We start from the raw sequence: 25,884 nt of genomic DNA, 5'->3' as shown, positions 1-25,884 counted from the left end.
TTCACGTCGCTTCCGGTGAACTGTCATGGCGGATAGATAAGTACATCTGTGTAGCCCAAGTGAATTTTGAGTGTTAGAGGAGCCTTCGACTGCCTTTGTTAAGCTTACTGGCTGCCTGAGTATTGGTACGTGTTTATGTATCAGAGAAAATGTAACGTTTTGTACGAGAACGGTCACTAAGACCGTGCGATGATGTTGTTTACCATGCAGTTCGCTTTAGTGTAGTGAAGATGAGAAGATGTAATCATGTATCCTCTAGTCTAGATCCATGTTGGACCTTCGTGAACTCATAATCATAAATGAGATCTTGAACTTGAAGGAAACCTCATTTGTTTGTGTTGTCGTTTAGTTTACTCCTTATTGTTAAGAGACCTTGAATATTTTTTTTCCTTTAACATCATTGTTGACATACACGTAAACTCTTTAAAAGTTTAAGCCATAATCTACTGGTTAGTTCTACTACGGTACTACTATAGAGTATTTATGACACAATCAGTCAATCAATGACTCAATGACTCAGTGAAGATAAATTATGAATTATTTTGTTTGTCTGGGTGGGTTATATGTCACCATTGATAAGTTTAAAAGTAGACATGACATTGGTACTCTTAATTAGAATTTAAAAAAACCAAGAATGGTACTTGGAACATTTGTTATTGACAAAACAAAACATCACATTTACTAGTAGTAGTAGTAGTATGTCGACCCAAAGGTCTTTGAACTTGAAGTGGACAGATAAACATTTATGAAACAGATAATGAACTTATTTCAAGATCATGTGGCTACTCGCTTGCAAATCTTTGACTTCGCCGGCATTTTGCAACTGCAAGCAAGTATACATAATAATTAATAGCCACACAATCTTGCAATGCATCAGTTAAAAATAAAAAGTGCGTAACCTAAGTGTAAGACAGAATCCTGGCAACAACTCGGAACAACAATCAAGAAGATTACATAATTTATAAACCTGGAAATTGTGGTGAAATACACATGTGTACCCCCCCCCCTCTCTCTCTCTCTCTCTCTCTCTCTCTCTCTCTCTCTCTCTCTCTCTCTCTCTCTCTCTCTCTCTCTCTCTCTCACACATATTTTACCTTCAATAACAGTCAACTTACCAACACAGTTTATTTTTGTCATTCATTTAATTTTTATAGGCCACACAATGGACAACATGGCAAGGCTTTCATCTTCTCAGTGCACCAAGGTTTTCCTTCAGAGGGATTTTACAGAAGGAACAGGTGTTCGGTTCCAGAACAAATTCCCACAAGAACTGGAAGGAAAGGTATTCATATATATCTTTTTGGTTATAGCTTTCATTTCATTTTCATCCTTGTAATTCAGTAAACGGTGATGTAGAAACTAGGAGGTTCAATATGTGCGGTCATGAATAGTAAGATGTTGGTGTCCGTTTTTACTTTGAAGGTCATGACTCATGGTAGTTTGAACTGGAAGCTGCTAAATTGGTGTTTGTTGATTTTTGGTGTATCATGTAGTGATTATTACATAAAATTAATAATGTGCAGAGAGATTCAGACTCTGCTTTTGCTGCTTGGTTGTGGTGGAAAGAATTTTATTTGAGTAGACCATGGAGGCATTGAAATTACTTGGATTTTTTTAATGTTCCAGATTGATAGAGCAATACTGGAGAGAACCATCAACACAGTTAACAGTATTTACCTGGAGGCAGAATCGCTGAGTGGTCGAACATACTGTGAGAGCTGCTTTGCCTGTATGACTGCATACATCGCCTACCTGTGCATGGACACCCATTATGAAAAGGTTCACACACACACACACACACACACACACACACACACACACACACACACACACACACACACACACACACACACACACACACACACACACACACACACACACATATGCATGCACACAGAGTCAAAGAGTCACACAATCTCACACAAACCATGCTTATCAACTTGTGTTTTTTTGAAAACGTTGCTACTTGGTAAACTTAAAGTGAAACTGTTAAAGCTAGGACACTATCAATGAAATTGAGTTTCCCTATAATCATCATTTTCAGGTTAAGATAGTTATTTTCCCAAGATCCTAACCCCTAGTTCCACATTCATTTATGTTTTGTGTGTGATTATTTCAGTGCTTAAAGAAGGTAGCCCGCTATATTGAGGAACAGAACAAGACAGTGTTCGTGCAACAAGGGCTGATGCTCGTTGACCCAGCTGAACGGGGGCTGAGAGTTGTATCCTTTACTCAGATTTGTTTGTGTGCGTGTCAGTGTGTGTGTGTCACTGTCAGTGTGACAGCGAGTATGCATGTTGCATGTGTGTTGTAACTTGGAGTTTTAAATAATGCCTATTTTTGCAAAAGAGGTTTTAACTCATTTTAAGTATCACTTACATTGTTTAACATTGTCCTTACAAGTTACATTTTCCATAACGGTTACAACATTTTTTTTTAACAATATTCTAGGCTTTTTTTAAACACAGCTTTGGTTCTTAAATTGCTTTCTGGTTGGCAGTGTTGCCCTGAACTAGTGCTAGCATGTAAAATACTATAAGGAAGATGTAAGTACTACATAATGCTTTGTGATGTCAAATTAACAACAGTTCTGTTAGCGTTAATTTATTATGTACAACTAGTGCTAGCATGTAAAATGCTAAAAGGAAGACATAAGTACTAAATAATGCTTTGTGGTTTCAAATTAAAAACAGTTCTGTTAGTGTTGTTATGTGCAAGTGTATCTGCATGCAGCAGCTAAAGTGTGTATTCCTTGACAGCCACTCAGTTTGAAATCTGTATCCTGACAGAGCAGCAAAACCGATGATCACAAAGTGAAGCAAGGATCAAGATCAACCAGTCAAAACATTTGTCATTAGTCCCATGGTCTCCTGCATCAAGTTCCCTTAGGCTGTGACTGCTTCCTTCCTGCACTCTCTGGTCAATGTTGTGCTCGTTGTTTGCATTTTGTAGACATTATGGAGGCATTTTAGATTTGTGTCATCAAAGCAAGTCGAGTAATTTATCAGCCCTTTTCCAGGGAATGTGAACTATAAGTGCTACTGCTAGTTTTTAATCATACTTGTAGAACTAGAAGTTCATGAGAGAGACACTCATTTTTTTCTGAGGTTGCTTGTAGCACCGAATAGAAATTAAGGCATATTATGAGTCACAGAGGCAGCCCTTCTCAAGTGGGAGTTAGTGTCATGTTTGGTCCATCTGGAATCTCATGGCTGTTTGTGAAAGTTACGAAGATCAAGTGCAATGCCAATGACGTTGAATGTGCAAAGTATGCTAGTTTGAAAGCTGGTTTTAGTGCGTACAACAATGAAAGATCTGGGCACTCATCGGTGTGCTGTTTGTGTGGGTTTTAAAAAAATGATGTGTTTGCCATGTTCCTTGATATTACAAGATCAGGTTAGCTTTGGGCAAATACTGGCTTTTTAAGAGATGTAAGGGCAAACAGGAGCTAAGGTTGGACCAACGTGTATACCTGAACTGTTTTCAGAATTACTTCAGAGCTCTGGGCATGGGGCTTGAACGCTGGTTGAAGAGTTTTGTTTGAGCGAGCTGTGTAAGTTTCTGAGATACATGCACTGAGGTGTAGGGTTTGAAAGATCAGTTTCATGTAGTGAACCTTGAGGTATGTTCTGCCCCTGAAATCAGCAACAACATGTGTAGAAGGGAGTGGCTGTTTTTTTGGTTTCCATTTTGCAGAGAATAGTATGTGTTTAAAGTCTTAGGCCAGTGCAAAGTACTACTGTACAGTGGAACCCCCCTTTAAAGACCTGGACATTCTGAGAAAATCAGGTCGTAAAAAGGGAGGAGTCTTAAAATGGGGGTTAATTTGTAGAGGTTCTGAACAAAACGTCTGAGAAAACAGGGTCTTAAAATGGAGGGGGGTTCCACTGTATTACTTATGAATGTTTTACTGAAAGTGTTTTTATATTGTTAAGTTTGATTTATAGCAGAGGTGTGGCTTGGCTTGACGTTACTGTGATACCGACCAAAAATTTTGTTTCATTATTGCTTGTGTGAATGTGATGCTATTCCCAGTAGTCGAGGTCACATTGCTTTAACTAGGTAAATGCGTCATGTTCTCATGATTCATTGGGATCTTCATTGTTCATGTAAATCATCATTTTCCGCTTCATCATTTTGTCACACTATTTTTTCCTCTCAGATTTCTATGTGAAGACTTTCTTAGAATTCTGTACATTCCATTCAAATATCAGCTGACTGGTTCACAGTAATTCTATTTTCCACAATGGAAGATAAAGCTATTAGCTTTAAAGTGAGCTTTAGTCTGAAGACCTGTTGTGTGTTCTGTCAATTTTGTAGCGAGTGGCTCAGTTCATGCATATGTCCATAGAATGTAAAAGTTCAAATGTTACACACACACACAAATACAATTCCATATAAGTGAGTCATATAAATGGTTTTCATTGGTTTTACTGAGGGCAGGCATCCCTAATATTATATTAGATTACTTTGAGTCAAGTATGACTTCGCTTGTACATATCTGTTCGGTTGTCATGTTAAGTGTGTGATTGAATGTAACTGAGTTAAGTCAAAACCATATTTTCTCTCTCCTTCCCAACGACCCTTCAGAAAATTATTAGGATAACTTTTCCAAAAACAAAACAAAAATGCAAATAAGGTTTCATCACATGACTAGTAGTCTTTTTAGTATGCAGCATTTGGAGGAAAACATGTCAAAAAGCTTGGCTGGTATTAGCTTTATAATAAGTAAAAACTATGAACGGTAAATCTAAATCTAAAGAGTGTTTTCCCCAAGTATGTTTGGTGTACACCTCTCTCACATATCTTATAGTAGTACTTTATTCAATATCTTTTCTTAAATTAACAATTTTTTTTGCTTTTTGCCATGAGCGGACGGGTGCAATTCTTAATGTTAATTGATTAATGCATGCTTCCCTTTGACCTTTATGAATATTGTAACTTGTGCAGTTTTGTGACCAGAACTTTTCCAGCACTTTTCGTCTAATGTTCAGATTATCATGTAATGCATCACTTGAGCCTGTGAACATACACAATCTGTATTTCTGTTATTTGTCATGAGGCATATGGCATTACCTTCGTAAGTTCAAACTCTGTCGTGCATTCAAGTAGGTTTTTGAAGATCTTTATTGTGTTTGTACCTCTGGTTGAACCTACCTTTATCTCCACTTAGAAGATCGTTACCGTGTTTGTGTTGACCCCCCGCGGGTTAGGGGGAAGAATTTACCCGATGCTCCCCAGCATGTCGTAAGAGGCGACTAACGGATTCTGTTTCTCCTTTTACCCTTGTTAAGTGTTTCTTGTATAGAATATAGTCAATGTTTGTAAAGATTTTAGTCAAGCAGTATGTAAGAAATGTTAAGTCCTTTGTACTGGAAACTTGCATTCTCCCAGTAAGGTCATATATTGTACTACGTTGCAAGCCCCTGGAGCAATTTTTTGATTAGTGCTTTTGTGAACAAGAAACAATTAACAAGTGGCTCTATCCCATCTCCCCCCTTTCCCCGTCGCGATATAACCTTGAACGGTTGAAAACGACGTTAAACACCAAATAAAGAAAGAAAGAAAGTGTTTGTGTTGTGGTGGTTGTTCTTACTTTTTCTCCACTTGATCTTCAACCGCTGTAATGTACAAAGCCGTTATTGATTTGTTTGTGTGCTGATGTTAATGCTTATTTCTTACTTTGATTCCACCACTCTCTGCTGTTGGAAGACAAGCAGACAGTTAAAACAAATGAATACAAATTGAGGCAGAGCGCCTAGAACTGTACCCACGGAATATGCGCGATATAAGACTCATTGATTGATTGATTGAATGTTTATTTCCGGGGGGAAATGCTAGAAAATGTTGTTTTAAGTGAGAAAGAGCTATTTGTTTTCCTAACCTACACAGATTAAAAGTTAAGTAAATTGAAACTTATTTAACAACTATTTAATGTTATTAAGATAAGCCATATAGTGCATATGTTCTGATTCTGAACTTAACCCACCTGCAAAGTTTAATCTCGAGGGGATAAACAAAACAAAAACTTTAAAAGAAAGATAGAGCGGGGCTGGGGGGATTAGCGGGTATGAGGAACTAACTAAATGTCTGTTGTCATGAAAGTCAAACACCGAACAAAGAAGATGAAAAAAAAGGCCCACAAGGTTTTATGAAGAGTTTGAAAATGGAGCTAATGTAGGAAAAGGACTTGCTGTACATCTGTGTGCGATAGGACCCTCCAAAGTACTGTAGACAAATTATTTGCAGACATAATAGAAACACAAAAGTAATATTAGATCCCTCTCATTGAGTCACTTGAGAAAAAGTGACTCTATGTAATCGGTCAGTGTTAGTCTGTCCGGCCGGCCGTCCGGCCGGCCGGCCGTCCGTCCGTAGACACCACCTTAACGTTGGACTTTTCTCGGAAACTATCAAAGCGATCGGGCTCATATTTTGTTTAGTCGTGACCTCCAATGACCTCTACACTTTAACGATGGTTTCGTTGACCTTTGACCTTTTTCAAGGTCACAGGTCAGCGTCAAAGGAAAAATTAGACATTTTATATCTTTGACAAAGTTCATCGGATGTGATTGAAACTTTGTAGGATTATTCTTTACATCAAAGTATTTACATCTGTAGCCTTTTACGAACGTTATCAGAAAAACAAGGGAGATAACTAGCCTTTTCTGTTCGGCAACACACAACTTAACGTTGGGCTTTTCTCGGAAACTATAAAAGTGACCGGGCTCAAATTTTATGTGAACGTGACTCATTGTGTTGTGAATAGCAATTTCTTCCTGTCCATCTGATGCCTCATATAATATTCAGAACTGCGAAAGTGACTCGATCGAGCGTTTGCTCTTCTTGTTAAGGGGTAGATACAATCTGCGTGCTAATGTCTTTAAACTATTTTAAGAAACATTATACGTGTTTCTACTTATCAATTAAAACTCCTCCACCTGCTTATCTATATTTTAAGACTAAATGGTAATGTAGAACTTTAGCGTTGTAAATTCACAGCTCACAATCCAGTGCCATTTTTGACATATATATATATATTTGGAACAAGTCACTTATATCAACGCATAGAATAATGTCTGTGAAATTAATTGACAGATTGACCCTCCAAATTTAGCACTTTGGTCAGTTGATCGAGGAAAATAGCAGTCTTGGTTGTCTCTTTTTTGCAGAAACCGCATACCTAAGATCAACATAGTTGTCTCCCTTACTGGTTGCGCCAACCTTTTTGTTCTAAACCCTGTGTTCATGAAATGCATCTGAACTCTTCATTCCACACCTTGAATGGTAACTAAAATGACTTTTTATGCTTACAAGAGCAAGTCCTCCAAAAACAGAGGACTAGATTGCAGTAGAAAAACATCCCTGAATTTACAACGCTAACATTCAACATCGGCAACTGTAAACTTTGATTCATGTCCTATGAAGTTTAAAAAAATGTTCTTATGTAACTAAAATTACAGTTTTCAGAGAAATAGAAATCTGCATTAATACCTGTTTTAATTATGTTTGTTTGCTTAAATGCTTGTACAAGTATGTGTCATTCAGTGTGTTTGTTTGCTCTTGTTTGATATTTGTACAGAAATTCACTTATTTAGATACATGTTGGACACTAATTCATTTATTTAGATACATGTTGGACACTAACTCATTTATTTAGATACATGTTGGACACTAACTCATTTATTTAGATACATGTTGGACACTAACTCATTTATTTAGATACATGTTGGACACTACAGTGGTCAGTGTTATCGACCATTTGTCACTTTTTTGTGCTCCTATTACATTGTTTCACTTCATATTTCATTGTAGATTTTTTTTTATATGTGTGCTGTTGCTGTATTTTAATTTATTGTCTGGAGAGATCTGTTCAGAGTTGTGATTTCATTTCCAGGGTGCCATTCATTTCGACGGAAATCCATTTTCACCAGTCACCTTCAACTCATTCTCATTCATTTCAGTTTTGCGGCATCACACTTTTATCATCTTCTGTATTGTACTTATGTTAATAAAGTGCTTCTTGTTTTGAAAGAAAACTGTGTGATGTTTTTTTTCCCTTTTTACATGTTTCGTTGTTAATGACTTAATTATATGTGGGAATGTTTGTTTGTTTTTAAAGACCCCCCCCCCCCCCCCCCCTCTCAAAACACAAGAACATTCAAAAGCATTCAAAGCACGTTTTCCTCTCTTTTTACTTACATAGCACAAACAATAAACCGTGTCTCTGTACTGCTCATAATAATTTATTGTTTCTTTTTCAATGTTCAATCACTGCAAAGGCGCAAACATTCCAGGTAATTTCTGGCAGCAAGAACACCATGGAATCCTGTTGATTGAAAGCATGCACGAAGTATAGGCCTTACCTCAACAAATTCTTCACCATTTTACTTCATCTATGATACATGTACATCTAGGATACACAAACATTGGACAAAACTTCACATCACAAAAGAAGACATGGGCAAAGATGTTCATGAAGTTAAAAGACACATTCACAGAACATGTTGCAGAAAATCAAATTGAGTTACACAAGAGAGGAAAATATCCCTTCCCAAAAAATCGTGATCGGCAGAAAAAGATTCTTGTTTAGTCGACTGACCAAAAATAATGTTTGAACTTTGTGCGTGTGCAGTCATACAGCACAAAAGAGACAGGTGCAAACCATTTTAGTTGATTTTGCATGATAAAGGCAAACATTAACTATACACTATATACAATGATATTGATCAGTTCAAATGAGTCTTTTTCTCTTTGGAGGCACAATAGCAATTTCACATAATGTACACATATCTGCAGTTAACAAGATATATTGTACATGACATCATCCCAGCAAAAACTCAGTGTGCTACGTAGCATATTTTGATTGTAACATACACACAGACCAACACACAGGGATTCGTTTAATGACAAGTTCACAACACACATGCAAACACTCTTGCATCAAATTCTCTGTCCTCTCCCTAGAAAATTGATTACAAACTGCTTGAAAATACTTTGTTTTCAAATCATGCCATGATAACACTTTCTGACAGCATCATATGATGTATCTCACTTACTGAGCATTCTCCAAAAGACCTTTTCAGCTAGTGTTCACTCAGTTTCTACTCTACCCTGAGCTTTTAAGAAACAACCACTATCCTGAATACTTTAACCCATAACTTTTTTCCCCGAAGATCAGAAACCTGATCTGAACCTGTGATGTTTACTGATGATTAAAGGGATAATACCTTACAAACAAGGCGCGTAAGGCGAAAATACAATATTTAGTCAAGTAGCTGTCGAAGTCACAGAATGAAACTGAACGCAATGCCATTTTTCAGCAAGACCGTATACTCGTAGCATCGTCAGTCCACCGCTCATGGCAAAGGCAGTGAAATTGACAAGAAGAGCGGGGTAGTAGTTGCGCTAAGAAGGATAGCACGCTTTTCTGTACCTCTCTTTGTTTTAACTTTCTGAGCGTGTTTTTAATCCAAACATATCATATCTATATGTTTTTGGAATCAGGAACCGACCAGGAATAAGATGAAAGTGTTTTTAAATTGATTTGGACAATTTAATTTTGATAATAATTTTTATATATTTAATTTTCAGAGCTTGTTTTTAATCCGAATATAACATATTTATATGTTTTTGGAATCAGCAAATGATGGAGAATACGATAAACGTAAATTTGGATCGTTTTATAAATTTTTATTTTTTTTTACAATTTTCAGATTTTTAATGACCAAAGTCATTAATTAATTTTTAAGCCACCAAGCTGAAATGCAATACCGAAGTCCGGGCTTCGTCGAAGATTACTTGACCAAAATTTCAACCAATTTGGTTGAAAAATGAGGGCGTGACAGTGCCGCCTCAACTTTCATGAAAAGCCGGATATGACGTCATCAAAGACATTTATCAAAAAAACGAAAAAAACGTTCGGGGATTTCATACCCAGGAACTCTCATGTCAAATTTCATAAAAATCGGTCCAGTAGTTTAGTCTGAATCGCTCTACACACACACACAGACACACACACACACACACGCACGCACATACACCACGACCCTCGTTTCGATTCCCCCTCGATGTTAAAATATTTAGTCAAAACTTGACTAAATATAAAAAGGACCTTAAATTGCTTCCAATGATTGAAATAATTGCCATACTTGTGGTGGATTTCCGAGCAAATTGTGCTGTGTGCGTCTAAATTGAGGTCCAGTGGATTCTCCAGATTCTTCAAATTCACCTCATTCAAATTCCTCCTAAACGGTCAAATCAATAGTATTTCCATAAGCAGCCTTGAAACTGATCATATACAAACGTATTTCAACCCATACTCAGTCCTAGGTTCTATTCACTGTAAACATCATTGGGTCACACCATAAAACAGCACAACAAAATCACATCAACCCAAGGGTTCAAGTGCCCAGGGACAAGTGATCGAGGTAATTAGCGGTAGCTTCAGGCGTATCCTTGGCAACGCACTTTTGGGCGGTGTCGCCACTTTTTTCTGAAGCTTGAGAGGAGGCAGAAGGGTTGTCGCTGGAGTTCTGTGAGGGTGTGCCGTTTGACTGCTGGGGTGGATAATCTCTGGCTCCAAAGATGGTGCTGCCTACTCGGACGTTTGTGCTGCCGGCTTCAACCTACAAAAAAGAAAATTAATGAATAAAGATTTTGTAAGCACACATTATTATTTTGACATGACAAGCTTCACTAAAGCCTACAGGTGGGTTTTTCCAGATGAAAAGAAAACTTCAGCAAATATTTGAAATACTGTGAGGTAAGAGGTAGGAGTTAGCCTGCATGAGTCCCAAGGTAATTAGGTTAGGCTAATTAGCAACCTCAATGTAAATTGTTCAATAGGTAATATTTGTTTCAAACAACATTCTTATTAACTCATATACAAACTTAAGACAAGCAACATGAAGTGAATCTACAAATCCAGCTGTTCTCTCAAATACTTGAGTGCATGCTGCTATCTAAAGTATCATACACACCATAAACATTTAAACCAAAGTGGACACATCAGTAACCAGGTTAGATTTTTCTTTTTCAGTATTTCGGCAAAATGCCTTCTTCAGGATGTTATTATGAAAGTATGGAATGACGGCACGTGATGCATAATATAAATATATTCAACAGGAATCATACTCACAGCTCGTTCATAATCCTGTGACATGCCCATACTGAGTTCCAGATCTTGTTCTTCGACGCCCAGTGCTGATGCCACCATCTTACGACACTCGCTTAAACACTGCCACAATAACAAAGGCAAAACACAAGAAATGTTAGTTATTCAAACATTTATTTTTTGACAAACAAGACATTCACAAGTATGTGTCCATCGACCCAATGTTGTTTATAGAGGACAGACAGGCAAATAATTGTGAGAAAATTTAAACAAATGAAAGAAAAATTTGCTTAACATGCTTTGGATGCAAATTCTGAAATCAGAGTAAAAAAAAAGGATGTTTTTGAGTAACACAGGCAATTTTCATATCAGTTTATAATATCTAAAAAAAAATAAATAAATAAAAATAAAAAATAGTATTAAGACCAAGAAACATCAGCAGGATTATATGTCTGCATTGGAACATTTTTGTGCGGACATTTTTTTCTGACCCATGTCATGACTGTCAACACAGAGTGAGAACCAGAAATGAGTACCAGGACTCACAACTGTTGCATACTTGTTATTGTTTGGTTGAGCATAGCAATTTTTTGCTTGGCATATCAGCGTAGCAATTTCTACTACAACATATGTAGCTTGCTATGCTGAAAGCATAACAGTTGGCAGCTCTGTATGATGCAGCTACATGCAACCAAAATGATTAGATAGCATGTATCTCTTACTTGGAAATCAGGGTTTGGGCCTTCCGATGTACTGCTTTGCACGGAACCGATGGTCATTAGACCCGCCAGTCGCAGATGAGGACACTTGTCTCGTATAAAAAAAGCCATCTTGTCAGCTTCCTTGGGGTCAGCTCCACTCTTATCTGTCATGCAACACAAGAACAAACTTGCAAGCATGAACTTTAAAAGCTATGTCAACAACTGTCTATGTCTTGTCCGCAACCTAATGAGATCAGGCTAGACGCATTCACTGCTTTGTATGGAGTAAGTGCAGTTAACTGCATGATAAATGTACTAGGAACTTAAACCATGAAGCCAGATAAACATGCCAGGAACAATTGAGATCTCCCAAACATTAACACTGGAACATGCAGCTAACAAGATAGAACTGTGTGTGTGGATGTGTGTACGTGTGTGTGTGTTTGTGTGTGTTAACCGCTGTGTGTGTGTGTATTTGTGTGTGAGTGTGTGTGTGTGGTTACCTGTGTGTGTGTGTGTATTTGTGTGCGTGTGTGTAGCTACCTGTGTGTGTGTGTGTGTGTGTGTGTGTGTGTGTGTGTGTGTGTGTGTGTGTGTGTGTGTGTGTGTGTGTGTGTTTACCTCTGTGTGTGGGTCTGTTTATGCCTGTATACATGTGAGTGTATCTGTCTGTAGATGTACAAATGTGGACATGCATACAACTGTGTTCATGTGTGTGTCTGTGTGTGTGTATAAGCAAAAAACTACTGCAGTATAACAGTGTTAAGTACATATATACAGCAGATTTTTGTTATCCTGCCGACACTTACTTTCTTCACCACTGGTGTTGACCTGCAGCATGACAGCGAGGGGTTCAGAGGCTGACTGCTTGCCCCACGAGTTGTTCAAGGCCTGAGCTATCTTCTCCGAGTCCACCGTCTCCACCATGTACAAGCCTGGCGAACCTGCAGTGCAAACACACATGACACATGTAAAAGCAAGTCAGAGTCAAGCATAACTTTTTGTGTGACTGTGGTACAGTACATGACGGGCACAATGGCCTAGTGGATAAGACGCCAGCCTCCTATGCGGAAGCCGAAGCTAGGTCACATGTTTTCAAATCCCCACCGCGTCTGGTGGGCTAAGGGTGGAGATTTTTCCAATCTCTCAGGTCAACTTATGTGTAGACCCGCTATAGAGCCTTATTACCCTTTGTGTGTATACACAAGCACAAGACTAAGCGCGCAGGAAAAAGATCCTGTAATCCATGCCAGAGTTCGGTGGGTTATATAAACACGAAAATACCCAGCTTGCTCCCCCCGAAAGCGGCAATTGTCTGCCTAAATGGCGAGGAAAAAACGTCATACATACATGTAAAAACTCCCTCGTGCAAGAACATGTGTGAACGTGGGAGATTAAGCCTATAAACGCAGAAGAAGAAGAAGTACAGTACCTAAGTTTTTGTGACATCAAAAGTGTAGCAGCACCTTCACTGACAATATGCGCCACAGTTCCTCAAATCACTTATATATATGTGTAACATGTATCACTTTTTGCCCATTTCATGAGTAAATGCTTTTGCATGAATTTATCACTCCTGAAATTCACTACACTTCAAAAAAAGATATCAGTGATGTTTACCATGTTTAGGTTCCTCACATTACTTAGCGTTATCAACTTCTGCCCATTTAAAGAGTTAATGCTATTGCATTAATTTATCACTCCTGAAATTCACTACTCTTAAAAAAAAAAAAGTTATCACAGATGTTTATCACTTTTCTTCATAGAACTCTGGCATTAATTCCTGCTGCAAACAGAAACACAGTTTACAACAAACTTGTAAAAAGTTCTCAATATGCCCTTCAGAAGAGAGATTATGAAGCTCATCAAATGCTATTGATTCATGATGGCAATCTAGTATTGTTGCCAATTCAACGATTAACATTAAAAATAAAAACAATGACAATGAATGCATTTTACTTTGTCTTTATTATTTTTTCTACAATCTGAAGTAGCCACATACTAACCTGTTACTTTGTTGACTTTGTTTCTTTGCAGATGACCAATAAAATGCCATTGTATATCCTTACACTTTTCCCGTATCTGAAACATTAATATGAAACATACAATCATAAGATAGACATGAATTATTTTCAATGATAATATTACATGTATATAAAAATCATTATCAGATACAAATGTGTCTTTGATTTGACACAAAGATATGAGGAATATGAACTATTGTGAAACACACTTGAATAATGACAAACAGACAGACAGACACGCAGGCAGAAAAATGCATATATGTATATATATTTACACAGACAGATGGACAAACAAACCGACACATGCATGAGAGAGAGCGTGCACACTCACACACATACAGACACACACACATCTGCACACATGCATGCACAGGCACACACACGTACACACCCCCACATCTTTCCTTTAACAAATTTAAATGTGTGCCTTTCAAAAAAAATAGAAAGCAATGATAGAAAAAACGTTTCACCTCTGGATCAATTGACTTGTCTGCCAGTTCTTGAACCTGCAAAAAAAAGCAATATCACAATAAATTTGTTTTTTGGTTTAAAATTATGGCAGAGCGGCCCTCATTGGACAAGAATTCTTAAATCCTGTTGCAGACAGTATTTACATAAATTCACAATAGCCAAAACATTTTAAAGAAAAAATGTCTAGGGTCTAGGAATAATTGTAACCAAATATGACCATGCATTCTGCATTGAGAAGAAAACTTTTTACTCACATAGTTCTCACCAAAGTGTCGCTGACCGCAAGCATAAGCCTCTATGATCATGGACACAGGTTTTGTCTTTGACACCGCCACCAGACGTGGCTCCCTTTTCTGCAGGTGCTGTAACACAGAAAATATGGCGCTTGAAAGTTTGATTCACTCTTGCTTAGGATGATAAATCAGTCACTGGGCACTGTTGACAGATTGAAGATAAGTTGCAAAACGGACCTGTGCGGGAAATATTTAAAGTGGGAAAATCGTTGCACTGGGGTAGTCCCGCTCTCTCAGCCTAGGGAGCCTTAATTGTTCCAGTGGCACCATGAGTGTGTTAGCCGATGTCAGTGTTACATGTCTGACCAGTTTTCACATTCAGTATATTGGTAGTACATGCACACGTAGTACATCCATGTATCTATACTTGTACTTCCTGCAAGTATCAAGAGGTGAATAAGTAAGAAAACAAGTCGCGTAAGGCGAAATTACTACATTTAGTCAAGCTGTGGAACTCACAGAATAAAACTGAACGCACTGCATTTTTTCACCAAGACCGCATACTCGTAGTTTCGTCAGTCCACCGCTCGTGGCAAAGGCAGTGAAATCGACAAACCAGAATAGTGCGGTAATGGTCGCGTCGCGCTGAGCGGGACGCTTTTCTGTACCTCTCTTCGTTTTAACTTTCTGAGCGTGTTTTTAATCCAAACATATCATATCTATATGTTTTTGGAATCAGGAACCGACAAGGAATAAGATGATATTGTTTTTAACTCGATTTCGGACATTTTATTTTTATCATAATTTTTATATTTTTAATTTTCAGAGCTTGATTTTAATCCGAATAGGACATATTTATATGTTTTTGGAATCAGAAAATTATGAAGAATAAGATGAACGTCATTTTGAATCGTTTTGTAAGAAGAAAAATTTAATTACAATTTTCAGATTTTTAATGACCAAAGTCATTAATTAATTTTTAAGCCTCCAAGCTGAAATGCAATACCAAAGTCCTGACTTTGTCAAAGATTGCTTGGCCAAAATTTCAATCAATTTGATTGAAAAATGAGGGTGTGACAGTGCCGCCTCAACTTTTACAAAAAGCCGGATATGACGTCATCAGACATTTATCAAAAAAATTAAAAAAACGTCCGGGGATATCATATCATTCCAAGGAACTCTCATGTCAAATTTCATAAAGATCGGTCCAGTAGTTTAGTCTGAATCGCTCTACACACACACACACACGCACACACGCACATACACCACGACCCTCGTTTCGATTCCCCCTCTATGTTAAAACATTTAGTAAAAACTTGACTAAATGTAAAAAGAAAAATACACTAACATAATCATATAATAAAGAACAACACATGCAGGATTCAGCCTGGGAGAAAAAGGCAATGGGACAGTTAATGTCCCCCTCAACCAAATTCCGATGCGACATTGTCAAAAGCAAAAATCTACCAAAGATGCAAAATGGTGCAATATGGTGCCATCTGAGAATTATAGCCACTATATTGTGTTGGGTGGGTGTGTGTGTGTGTGTGTGTGTGTGTGTGTGTGTGTGTGTGTGTGTGTGTGTGTGTGTGTGTGCGTGTGTGTGTGTTTACGTGAGAGAAAAGACTACATTTCAAATGTTCAACATAAGGCACACCCAGATGGGCATCAGCAATTCAAAACCGGCATCTCTTCTTAGCAGCGCCAAAATAAAAGTCCCTTGAATTCACACTGACTGCCTCTTAATTCCTTCTTGTCGAAAGCTGCTTCCTTACTCGCTTCTAATTTCATGCATCTCCCTTTGCGCGTCTAAAGCGTACTCAATCATGGTTGCTGATCATCAAATATGGCTTTATAATGGCTGTTGATGTACGTGGTAGTTCAAAAATTGCCAGAGCCCTTCTAAGTTTGTTTTACACACAGGCACTCAACACAGGCAGCGAGGGATTTTTTCTGTCAGCGAGGAGAAATCAAAGTCTCAGAATAGTCAACACCCTAACACAGCCTTTTTAAATTGGAATAATTGCATGCTCAAACACTTATTGTAGGTATTCCTGGTGTGTGGTAACATAACTACAACCCCAAAGCCGAAATGTAGAGCTTTTGGTGCGAGTAGAAAACGTTTTTATGTCCATCATATCCCTTTAACACATAAAAATAAAACAAGTCATACGTTATTGTATAATTATAGATAAGAAAATCGACAGGGACTGTCCAGGGTCCGAGCAAGCACACACTGACAGGGTCCGAGCAAGCACACACACACACACACACACACACACACATACACACACACACACACACACACACTCACTCACTCCAGGGTCCGAGCAAGCACACACACATACACACACACACACACACTCACTCACTCACTCACTCGCACTGTGCCTTATAAAATGCACATGTATCCACTTACGTAACTTACAAACTTTACCTCAGGTCGTCTCTGAGCTGCAGCATTGATGCGATCTAGTACGCTCCTCAGCTGACGTGAAATATTTGGACCGTTGCTTGCCATTCTACGAAGCATTCCATCAAAATCTGATAATTCCGCTTGTTAAAGCACGCACAAGCGTGTGCAAGTCGCCCAATCTACAACTTTGAAGCAGACGAGACAAATGGAACATCAACGAGCATGTGTAAATTTACGACCGGAAACGCACCGAAACACGGCCGCTTGCTACAAACAGGAATAATAGTATACCGATTTTCAGTCAGTTGTGAGTTCCATTGCTGGTATATGTCTTTTGCGAGTGAAACGAGTGCCCTTCTGTATCACGTTGATGATCTAAGTGAAATTGAATCTGTTTATTTTGTTAAACTACTTAAAATAATGTTCTCAGTTATTGATTCCAGATTCCACATGAAATTTGTTTGCAATTAATTTATGCCATTCCGCCAGACCCCCGTGGCCGGGGACAGGCTGAGTTTGATGACCCGTGTGTGTGTGTGTGTGTGTATTTGTGTGTGTGAGTGTGTGTGTGTGGTGTGTGTGTGTGTATTTGTGTGTGCGCACGCGTGCATGAGTCTGTACTCGTGTGTGTGTGAGTGTGTGTGTGGTGTGTGTGTGTGTGTGTATTTGTGTGTGTGTGTGTGTGTGAGTGTGTGTGTGTATTTGTGTGTGCGCACGCGTGCATGAGTCTGTACTCGTGTGTGTGTGTGTGTGTGTATTTGTGTGTGTGTGTGTGTGTGTGTGCGCACGCGTGCATGAGTCTGTACTCGTGTGTGTGTGTGTGGTGTGTGTGTGTGTGTGTGTGTGTGTGTGTATTTGTGTGTGTGTGCACGCGTGCATGAGTCTGTACTCGTGTGTGTGTGTGAGTGTGTGTGGGGTGTATGTGTGTGTGTATTTGTGTGTGTGTGCGCGCACGCGTGCATGAGTCTGTACTCGTGTGAGTGTGTGTGTGGTGTGTGTGTGTGTGCATACGTGTATGTGTGTGCGTGTATGTGTGTTTGTTTGTAAAGGTGTGTATGTCTGTCTGTCCATATGTGCGTATGGGTGTGTGTTTTGTGTGTATGAAGTTTTTGTGAGAGAGTGAGTGAGTGCGTGTGAATGAGTGTGTGTATGTGACTTGGGGTGTGTGTGTGTGTGTGTGTGTGTGTGTTTGTGTGTGTGTGTGCGTGTGTGTGTGTGTGTGTGTGTGTTTGAGAGAGAGAGAGAGAGAGAGAGAGAGAGAGAGAGAGAGAGAGAGAGAGAGAGAGAGAGAGGTTTGTCTTTCGCTGGGGTATGCAGTGCCTTGGCGTTGCACATCTACTTAATCCCAGCGAAGCTGGAGGTATCCCGTGAACGCTATACTGTAATCGATTTGAGAAATGTGCATACCGAATAATACATGATAAAGAAGGATTCTTTGTGCCCGAAAATGGGCCACAGTTGGAGATGGAAGTTCACCAAAAATTGGGACCATACTAACAAAAATACGGTGGGTAAAATTGGCGCCCCCATTTTTTGAGCAAACGCCACCCAAGGCCGCTTTGGACGGGTAGAAATTCCGTAGTTTCCAAGTCTATGGATAAAGCTCGCGATCGCGTAAGAATGGATACGTCACGGTCGAAAGTCTTTGACGTCAATTAATGCATCATGACGTCATGCCTCCCTGTAGTCTTTCTCTCTCGCGCGGTGTGTGTGTTTGTGTTCATTTTGTGCACATGTGTTAGTGTTACTGTTTGTGTGTGTGTGTGTGTGTGTGTGTGTGTGTGTGTGTGTGTGTGTGTGTGTGTGTGTGTGTATTTGTGCGCACGCGTGCATGAGTCTGTACTCGTGTGTGTGTGAGTGTGTGTGTGGTGTGTGTGTGTGTGTGTGTGTGTGTATGTGTGTGTGCGCACGCGTGCATGAGTCTATACTCGTGTGTGTGTGAGTGTGTGTGTGGTGTGTGTGTGTGTGTGTGTGTATTTGTGTGTGTGTGTGTGTGTGTGTGAGTGTGTGTGTGGTGTGTGTGTGTGTATTTGTGTGTGCGCACGCGTGCATGAGTCTGTACTCGTGTGTGGTGTGTGTGTGTGTGTGTGTGTGTGTGTGTGTATTTGTGTGTGTGTGTGTGTGTGTGTGTGTGTGCGCGCGCACGCGTGCATGAGTCTGTACTCGTGTGTGTGTGAGTGTGTGTGTGTGTGTGTATTTGTGTGTGTGTGCACGCGTGCCTGAGTCTGTACTCGTGTGTGTGTGAGTGTGTGTGGGGTGTGTGTGTGTGTGTATTTGTGTGTGTGTGTGTGTGTGTGCGCGCACGCGTGCATGAGTCTGTACTCGTGGGTGTGTGAGTGTGTGTGTGGTGTGTGTGTGTGTGCATACGTGTATGTGTGTGCGTGTATGTGTGTTTGTTTGTAACGGTGTGTATGTCTGTCTGTCCATATGTGCGTATGGGTGTGTGTTTTGTGTGTAGGAAGTTTTTGTGAGAGAGTGAGTGAGTGCGTGTGAGTGAGTGTGTGTATGTGTGCGTGTGTGACTTGGGGGTGTGTGTGTGTGTGTGAGTGTGTGTGTGTGTGTGTGCGTGTGTGTGTGTGTGTGTTTGAGAGAGAGAGAGAGAGAGAGAGAGAGAGAGAGAGAGAGAGAGAGAGAGAGAGAGAGAGAGAGAGAGAGAGAGAGAGAGAGAGTTTCTTTCAGTCTGGGTGCGCGCATATCTTCATCCCAGCCACAGGCACTCGTCACGAGGTGGGCGTGGCCTATGGCTGTCACTTGTGATGGACGGGGGGTCTTTTCTTATGGTTTATACAAGGTATGATACTGATTCTCTCGACCTCGTCGGCAAACTTCGCATTCCTGCCATACACAGCTTAGCAAAGCAAAACAACGGCTATGATAAAATCAAGTATACATTAAACTATCAGGCAGCTACAGATTTATACCAATTAGACGTTGCTACGGCTGTTATTTTGCAAAACGGCACGGATTTTGGCACACAAAAAACCCACGTTGTTCTAGACCGAACGGAAGTTACGTATGACTTACTTCCCCTTATAATCAAACCAAGACAACAAGCTGTGCCTTCATTGGCTGAAGGAAAAATATTGCGCGAAATCTGACGTGTAGATCTGTTGTAGATTTGAGAAAACATAAAAAGGTTGGTTACGTGTAATCTTGAATGAAATAGTAAGATTGTTTTTGTTGCTCAAGACTGTTATTTTTATGGAGCTTTTCTCAATGTCTGTCCAAAATTGCGCACCATAAGAGAGAGGGAGGGAGATAGAGAGGAAAGAGAGAAATTTTGTTTCCCATCCACATCAGTTACGGGTTGGTTGTTGATGTAGAACGATAGCAAAGCAGTCAGGTCAGATAATGCACACAGCACGAGACGCTTGCAGAGAAGGATATACAATCAGGGTTCTTGCATGCTTACAGTGTGATCTTTATTGCTATTTTTCATCAATGAACATAATGCCACAGCAAAACATATTTAACCCAATTGTACTTTGTGGTTTATGTTGAGAGTGAAGTTAGGATTTATCTTTTCAAGAAGTAGACTCTGCATCCAAATAATCTAATTTGCAGGCTTAGATTCCCAGTTAGCTAGCACACAAAGAGCACCAAGTGCAGTGACATCTGTGTACAGTACTGAGTAGGGCAACCGAGCTTGACCCATCTGTGCAATTATAAGTTGATCAAAATGCTAATCGAATTGATTGAAAATTAAGCAGATAATACCCTCCTGCTGCATATTTTATGCACACATTTTTTTCAACAAAGTAACTAATTGTTTACAGGTTCTGGTGTTCATCACAAGACATATTCTTATTTATATTTTTATTTTCAGAAGCCATATACTCAGGATCATTCCACATCTCATACCTGCATGTGCATACTTCAAAACCATTGAAGAAGTCACACATGAGTAATTATATCATGATCCTTCATATATATTTATTTCAAATTAAATCTTTCATTAAACACCTCCATATGTTACTAATTCATACCAATGTACAACAATACAATTTAGCAACAACAGTATAGAGGAAGACACACTTAACTAATAATCTGCATTCAAAATTATTACAACACTTCTTTCGACACACACACAAACACACATACTGTTTGGAATCATACTGCTAAAGTTGAACGAACACATTTAACAGCAACATGCAAGCATTCATTCTTGTATTCAAGAAACATGCAAGTATACACTCTTCTTTCGTCTTTCAATAGACATTTTCCGAAAAAGACTGTGAGTGTTTATGGAGTAGTTTAATTTCTGGATGGTGAGCCGAGATAAAAAAAAAACTAACTAAAAAACACACACACATGTTGATCGTATAATAGTGAACAATAATCATAAAGTGCATATTTTGTCAAAGTGTTGGTGTCGGAAATATGCACGAGGGAGCCCACATTCACTGCCAGCATGATAGTTTGACTGCTGATTGAAAAAGTTAACACATGATGGTAGTACTCATAAGTTTGGATGTGCAGGTTTTGGAAAGAACAGTGCGTCATATTTATTTGCAGAAAATGTGTATCGGGACTGTGAGGCTTTTCATCACTTGCCTGAACATTATTATCCCTTGGCATAATTAAGGTTCCTAAAGTTCGGCGGTCAATAAAACCCTCAGTAGATTTGTTTCCAAACATCGTCAACTGCAGTGTTGCTCTTAGGCCTAAGTTTTTTTTTCTCTCACTGGTCCACACTTTTTTTTTTCTGATTTGAAGCACTGTTGTGACCACTGGCTAATCAGCCTGCTGTCCGGTACATTTTGACATGTTGGAGGCCCTCTGATTGAAAAAATGTTGTGATAAATCTTGAAAAAGTTGGCCGCTAAGGTAAATCCACTTCCTCTCCACTGTATAGTTCTTGTCCATCAGACTGTTACTGAAACAAACAGTTCAGAATATCATTAGTGCGTATAGTCCTTAAGCCAAAACACTGCAGCTTTTTTCGTTCACCTCTCCATCTACTTATTTGTTTTGCTTTTGTACGTAGTACACTCACTCTCTTATCACACAGAGTTTCTCAAATAAAAAAAGAAACAAAACTAAAAACAGAGGAAACAAGCAAACAAACACCACCACAACCAAGAAGAAGAACAACCTAGCTGAAGACAAGCTGTTTTGCATAAACGCAAACATGTGCATAACTCAAAATGGTAATTAGACAGGTAATTAATCTAAATCAGGTAATTAATCATGTCTAAAAGTCAATTCCTAGAAGTGTGTAAATAGTCAAAGCTCTAACTAAAAATGTAAAATAAAAATGTATCACTAGAAAACACACACACACACACACACACACACACACACACACACACGCGCGCGCGCGCACACACACACACACACACACACACACACAGATGATCTTGTATTTTCTGATAACATGTCCTAATTAAACCATTGAAGAATAGGTGTCTGAACTTACTCAGAGATGAAGAGTTGACCTTCTGTTGATATTCCTCAAGAGATTAGTTCTGCTCATGCATGTCACCTCGGGTTTTCCGTGTTCGGCCTGCATGCAGTTCCCCAAGCATCCGCTGTGTAAACGGATGTCTCTTTGTTACGTCTGTAGCTCCACTGGATATGAGGCTTCTTGTAAAGTTCTTCTGCAATTTGCTGTTCCAGCACTATCAGTCATCAATGTAGAATACTCCACCTGCAAAAGTGCCAATACCCCTAAAATTATGTGTCAAATAATTAACTTCTGATTCATAATGTAGATCTACACCCGATAGCCGAAATTGTGTGACTGGACAACTGATGTGTAAACCTGATGACATATAATCTGTAGTTGGTATCACTCGATAATTGCTGCTTCCATATTCAGCTATGAATCTTTAAATTACAATTTAAAACGGATTTACCCCTCCCCTTCGCTTTTAAAAATCACATCAATCTGAGAGAGGAAACATAAAATCCCCAAACTTGTCATTTGCTTCTGGTCGTTAGATCTAAATTACAACTGAACTAGGTGCACAGACTGAGTTTGAGATCTACTTGAATGAGTGAGCTGCCATACCCACGCTACCCAATCTCTCTCTCTCTCTCTCTCTCTCTCTCTCTCTCTCTCTCTCTCTCTCTCTCTCTCTCTTTCAAATAACCTGCTGAAGGGTTGGGGATACATGTGTTTGGGATTATCTATTCGAAAATTCGCTCACCTTCACATGTGGACTCCGTTACGTCTTCAGCAGAACATGGTCAAAACCATGGGTCATATGTTTCGTGACGTTCAACAACAGGCTTTGAATGAGTTCATCGGCAGTAAACAAACAATTCTCTCATCTCTGCTCGTGGTTGAAACACAACCACAATCCCTGACAAAACAGATTTTCCAGTTTTCGAAAACTATCCGAAGACTTGATGCACTGGTCACACTGGCCGAATCAGCTATATATCATCTCTGGTGAATCCATGGTTTCCAACTCCATCACAAGGATGATACAATCTAAATTTATGTTTGCATCCTATTATCTGGAAGTTGCAAGAAGAATCAAGGAATAGGAAAGTTGGCGGTGAACAGACAGATCGACTGACGAACGCCGCTGACAACTTTTTAATTATGCCTGGTCACGGGGTCACATGCGCAGAAAACATGCGCAACCTGTCTGTCGTCTGCTGCAATCTCGGTTTCTGATAACTTCACTACTTCCGTTCGGTCTAGAGCAACGAAGAGAGTTTTACCTTGTAATAGTAGTAGTCCTGAGAGCGCACAGGCCCCGCCCACTTTGATCCCGACCCGATCGTGACGAGTGCCTGTGATCCCAGCGAAGCTGGAGGTATCCCACATAACATACTGTAATCGACTTGAGAAATGTTCACACCGATAATACATGATAAAGAAGGATTCGTTGTGCCCGATTATGGGCTACAGTTGGAGATGGAAGTTCACCAAAAATTGGGACCATACTAACAAAAATACGGTGGGTAAAATTGGCGCCCCCATTTTTTCAGCAAACGCCACCCAAGGCCGCTTTGGACGGGTAGAAATTCTGTACTTTCCAAGTCTATTTGTGTGTGGTTGTTCAAGACTATGGATAAAGCTCGCGTGAGAAGATTACGTCACGGTCAAAAGTCTTTGACGTCAATTATTGCATCATGACGTCATGCCTCCCTGTAGTCTTTCTCTCTCGCGCGGTGTGTGTATTTGTGTTCATTGTGTGCACATGTGTTAGTGTTACTGTTTGTGTGTGTGTGTGTGTGTGTGTGTGTGTGTGTGTGTGTGTGTGTGTATGTGTGTGCGCACGCGTGCATGAGTCTGTACTCGTGTGTGTGTGAGTGTGTGTGTGTGTGTGTGTGTGTATTTGTGTGTGTGTGTGTGTGTGTGTGTGTGTGTGTGTGTGTGTGTGTGTGCGCACGCGTGCATGAGTCTGTACTCGTGTGTGTATGTGAGTGTGTGTGTGTGTGTGTGTGTGTGTGTGTGTGTGTGTGCGCACGCGTGCATGAGTCTGTACTCGTGTGTGTGCGCACGGCGCACGCAGGTATGAGTCTGTACTCGTGTGTGTGTGGGGTGTGCGTGTGTGTGTGTATTTGTGTGTGTGTGTGTGTGCGCGCACGCGTGCACGAGTCTGTACTCGTGTGTGTGTGTGTGAGTGTGTGTGTGGTGTGTGTGTGTGTGCATACGTTTATGTGTGTGCGTGTATGTGTGTTTGTTTGTAAAGGTGTGTATGTCCGTCTGTCCATATGTGCGTATGGGTGTGTGTTTTGTGTCTATGAAGTTTTTGTGAGAGTGAGTGAGTGCGTGTGAGTGAGTGTGTGTATGTGTGCGTGTGTGACTTGGGTGTGTGTGTGTGTGTGTGTGTGTGTGTGTGTGTGTGTGTGTGTGTGTGTGTGTGTAAGAAAGACTGAGAGAGAGGGAGAAAGAGTGTGTGTGTGTGTGAATGTGTGTGTGCATGACTTTGTGTGTATGTTTGTGTGTGTATGAGTGTGTATAATGTGTTTGTTTGTAAAGGTGTGTGTGTCCGTCTGTCTACTGTGCGTATTTGTTTGTTTGCTTAACGCCCAGCCGACCACGAAGGGCCATAATTATCAGGGCGGTGCTGCTTTGAGATATAAAGTGCGCCACACACAAGGCAGAAGTCGCAGCACAGGCTTCATGTCTCACCCAGTCACATTATTCTGACACCGGACCAACCAGTCCTAGCATGCACTAACCCCATAATGCCAGACGCCAGGCGGAGCAGCCAGTAGATTGCCAATTTTAAAGTCTTAGATATGATCCGGCCTGGGTTCTAACCCACGACCTCCCGATCACGGGGCGGACGCCTTACCACTAGGCCAACCGTGTATGTGCGTATGAGTGTGATTTGTGTGTATGAGATTTGTGTGAGTCAATGTGTGAGTGTGTGGGTGTGTGTGTGTGTGTGAGTGTGTGTGTGTGTCTGCGGGTGTGTGCGTGCGTACATGCGTGCCTATGTACATGTGTGTGTGTGTGGGTGTGTGTCTGTTTGTATGGGTGTGTGTTTGTTTGTATAAGAGAGAAAGAGAGAGAGAGAGAGAGAGAAAAAGAGAGAGAGAGAGTGGGTGGGTGGGTGTGTGTTTGTACGTGTGCGTAAGTGTATGTGTGTGTTTGTTTATATGTGCGTATGGGGGGGTGTTTTGTGTGTATGAAGTGTGTGTGAGAGAGTGAGTGAGTGCGTGTGTACGTGTGTAACTTGGGGTATGTGTGTGGGTGTGTGTGTGTGTGTGTGTGTGTGTGTGTTCGTGTGTGTTTGAGAGAGAGAGAGAGAGAGAGAGAGAGAGAGAGAGAGAGAGAGAGAGAGAGAGAGAGAGAGAGAGAGAGAGAGAGAGAGAGAGAGAGAGAGAGAGAGAGAGAGAGAGAGGTTTGTCTTTCGCTGGGGTATGCAGTGCCTTGGCGTTGCACATCTACTTATTGTTCCTCGGCAGTTCAAAAGGCATTAGCGTCAGCCTTTTACTGCGTTATGGTCACAGA

General features: G+C 40.1%; 2 protein-coding genes and 1 long non-coding RNA gene across 3 annotated transcripts; 1 reads left to right on the top strand and 2 right to left on the bottom strand.

Annotated features, from left to right (window-relative positions):
- Position 1: 1 nt before the first annotated feature.
- Positions 2–8,039, top strand: LOC138981817 (golgin subfamily A member 7-like). Its single transcript, XM_070354896.1, has 5 exons — positions 2–125; positions 1,155–1,282; positions 1,627–1,779; positions 2,120–2,221; positions 2,768–8,039. Exons 2-5 carry the CDS (start codon positions 1,163–1,165, stop codon positions 2,804–2,806), a joined length of 414 nt encoding a protein of 137 aa, XP_070210997.1. The 5' UTR covers positions 2–125; positions 1,155–1,162; the 3' UTR covers positions 2,807–8,039.
- Positions 8,040–8,228: 189 nt separating this feature from the next.
- Positions 8,229–17,207, bottom strand: LOC138981815 (pyridoxal phosphate homeostasis protein-like). The gene is made up of 8 exons (XM_070354893.1): positions 16,983–17,207; positions 14,567–14,674; positions 14,312–14,347; positions 13,824–13,899; positions 12,627–12,761; positions 11,839–11,981; positions 11,141–11,239; positions 8,229–10,628 (listed from the first exon to the last, which is right to left on the bottom strand). The coding sequence occupies exons 1-8, from the start codon at positions 17,076–17,078 to the stop codon at positions 10,404–10,406; spliced, it is 918 nt and encodes a 305-aa protein (XP_070210994.1). The 5' UTR covers positions 17,079–17,207; the 3' UTR covers positions 8,229–10,403.
- Positions 17,208–21,198: 3,991 nt separating this feature from the next.
- LOC138981814 (uncharacterized) lies at positions 21,199–23,342 on the bottom strand. Its single transcript, XR_011460716.1, has 3 exons — positions 23,114–23,342; positions 22,381–22,611; positions 21,199–21,837 (listed from the first exon to the last, which is right to left on the bottom strand). It is a non-coding gene; the product is annotated as an uncharacterized lncRNA (long non-coding RNA).
- Between the last annotated feature and the right edge of the window lie 2,542 nt (positions 23,343–25,884).

The sequence above is a fragment of the Littorina saxatilis genome, linkage group LG12 (genome assembly GCF_037325665.1).
Source record: "Littorina saxatilis isolate snail1 linkage group LG12, US_GU_Lsax_2.0, whole genome shotgun sequence".
Taxonomy (NCBI): Eukaryota; Metazoa; Mollusca; class Gastropoda; order Littorinimorpha; family Littorinidae; genus Littorina; species Littorina saxatilis.
Note: the sequence above shows the minus strand (reverse complement) of the source record. Positions and strands in the feature narration are given on the sequence as shown.

Coding starts and splice junctions, on each gene's coding strand:
- LOC138981817 (XM_070354896.1), top strand. CDS start 1,163: ATGGACAACATGGCAAGGCTTTCATCTTCTCAGTGCACCAAGGTTTTC. Junction 1,780..2,119: donor TGGACACCCATTATGAAAAG/GTTCACACACAC, acceptor TGATTATTTCAG/TGCTTAAAGAAGGTAGCCCG. Junction 2,222..2,767: donor CTGAACGGGGGCTGAGAGTT/GTATCCTTTACT, acceptor ACAGCCACTCAG/TTTGAAATCTGTATCCTGAC.
- LOC138981815 (XM_070354893.1), bottom strand. CDS start 17,078: ATGCTTCGTAGAATGGCAAGCAACGGTCCAAATATTTCACGTCAGCTG. Junction 14,675..16,982: donor CAGCTCAGAGACGACCTGAG/GTAAAGTTTGTA, acceptor TCTGTGTTACAG/CACCTGCAGAAAAGGGAGCC. Junction 11,240..11,838: donor GCCCAAACCCTGATTTCCAA/GTAAGAGATACA, acceptor TTATTGTGGCAG/TGTTTAAGCGAGTGTCGTAA.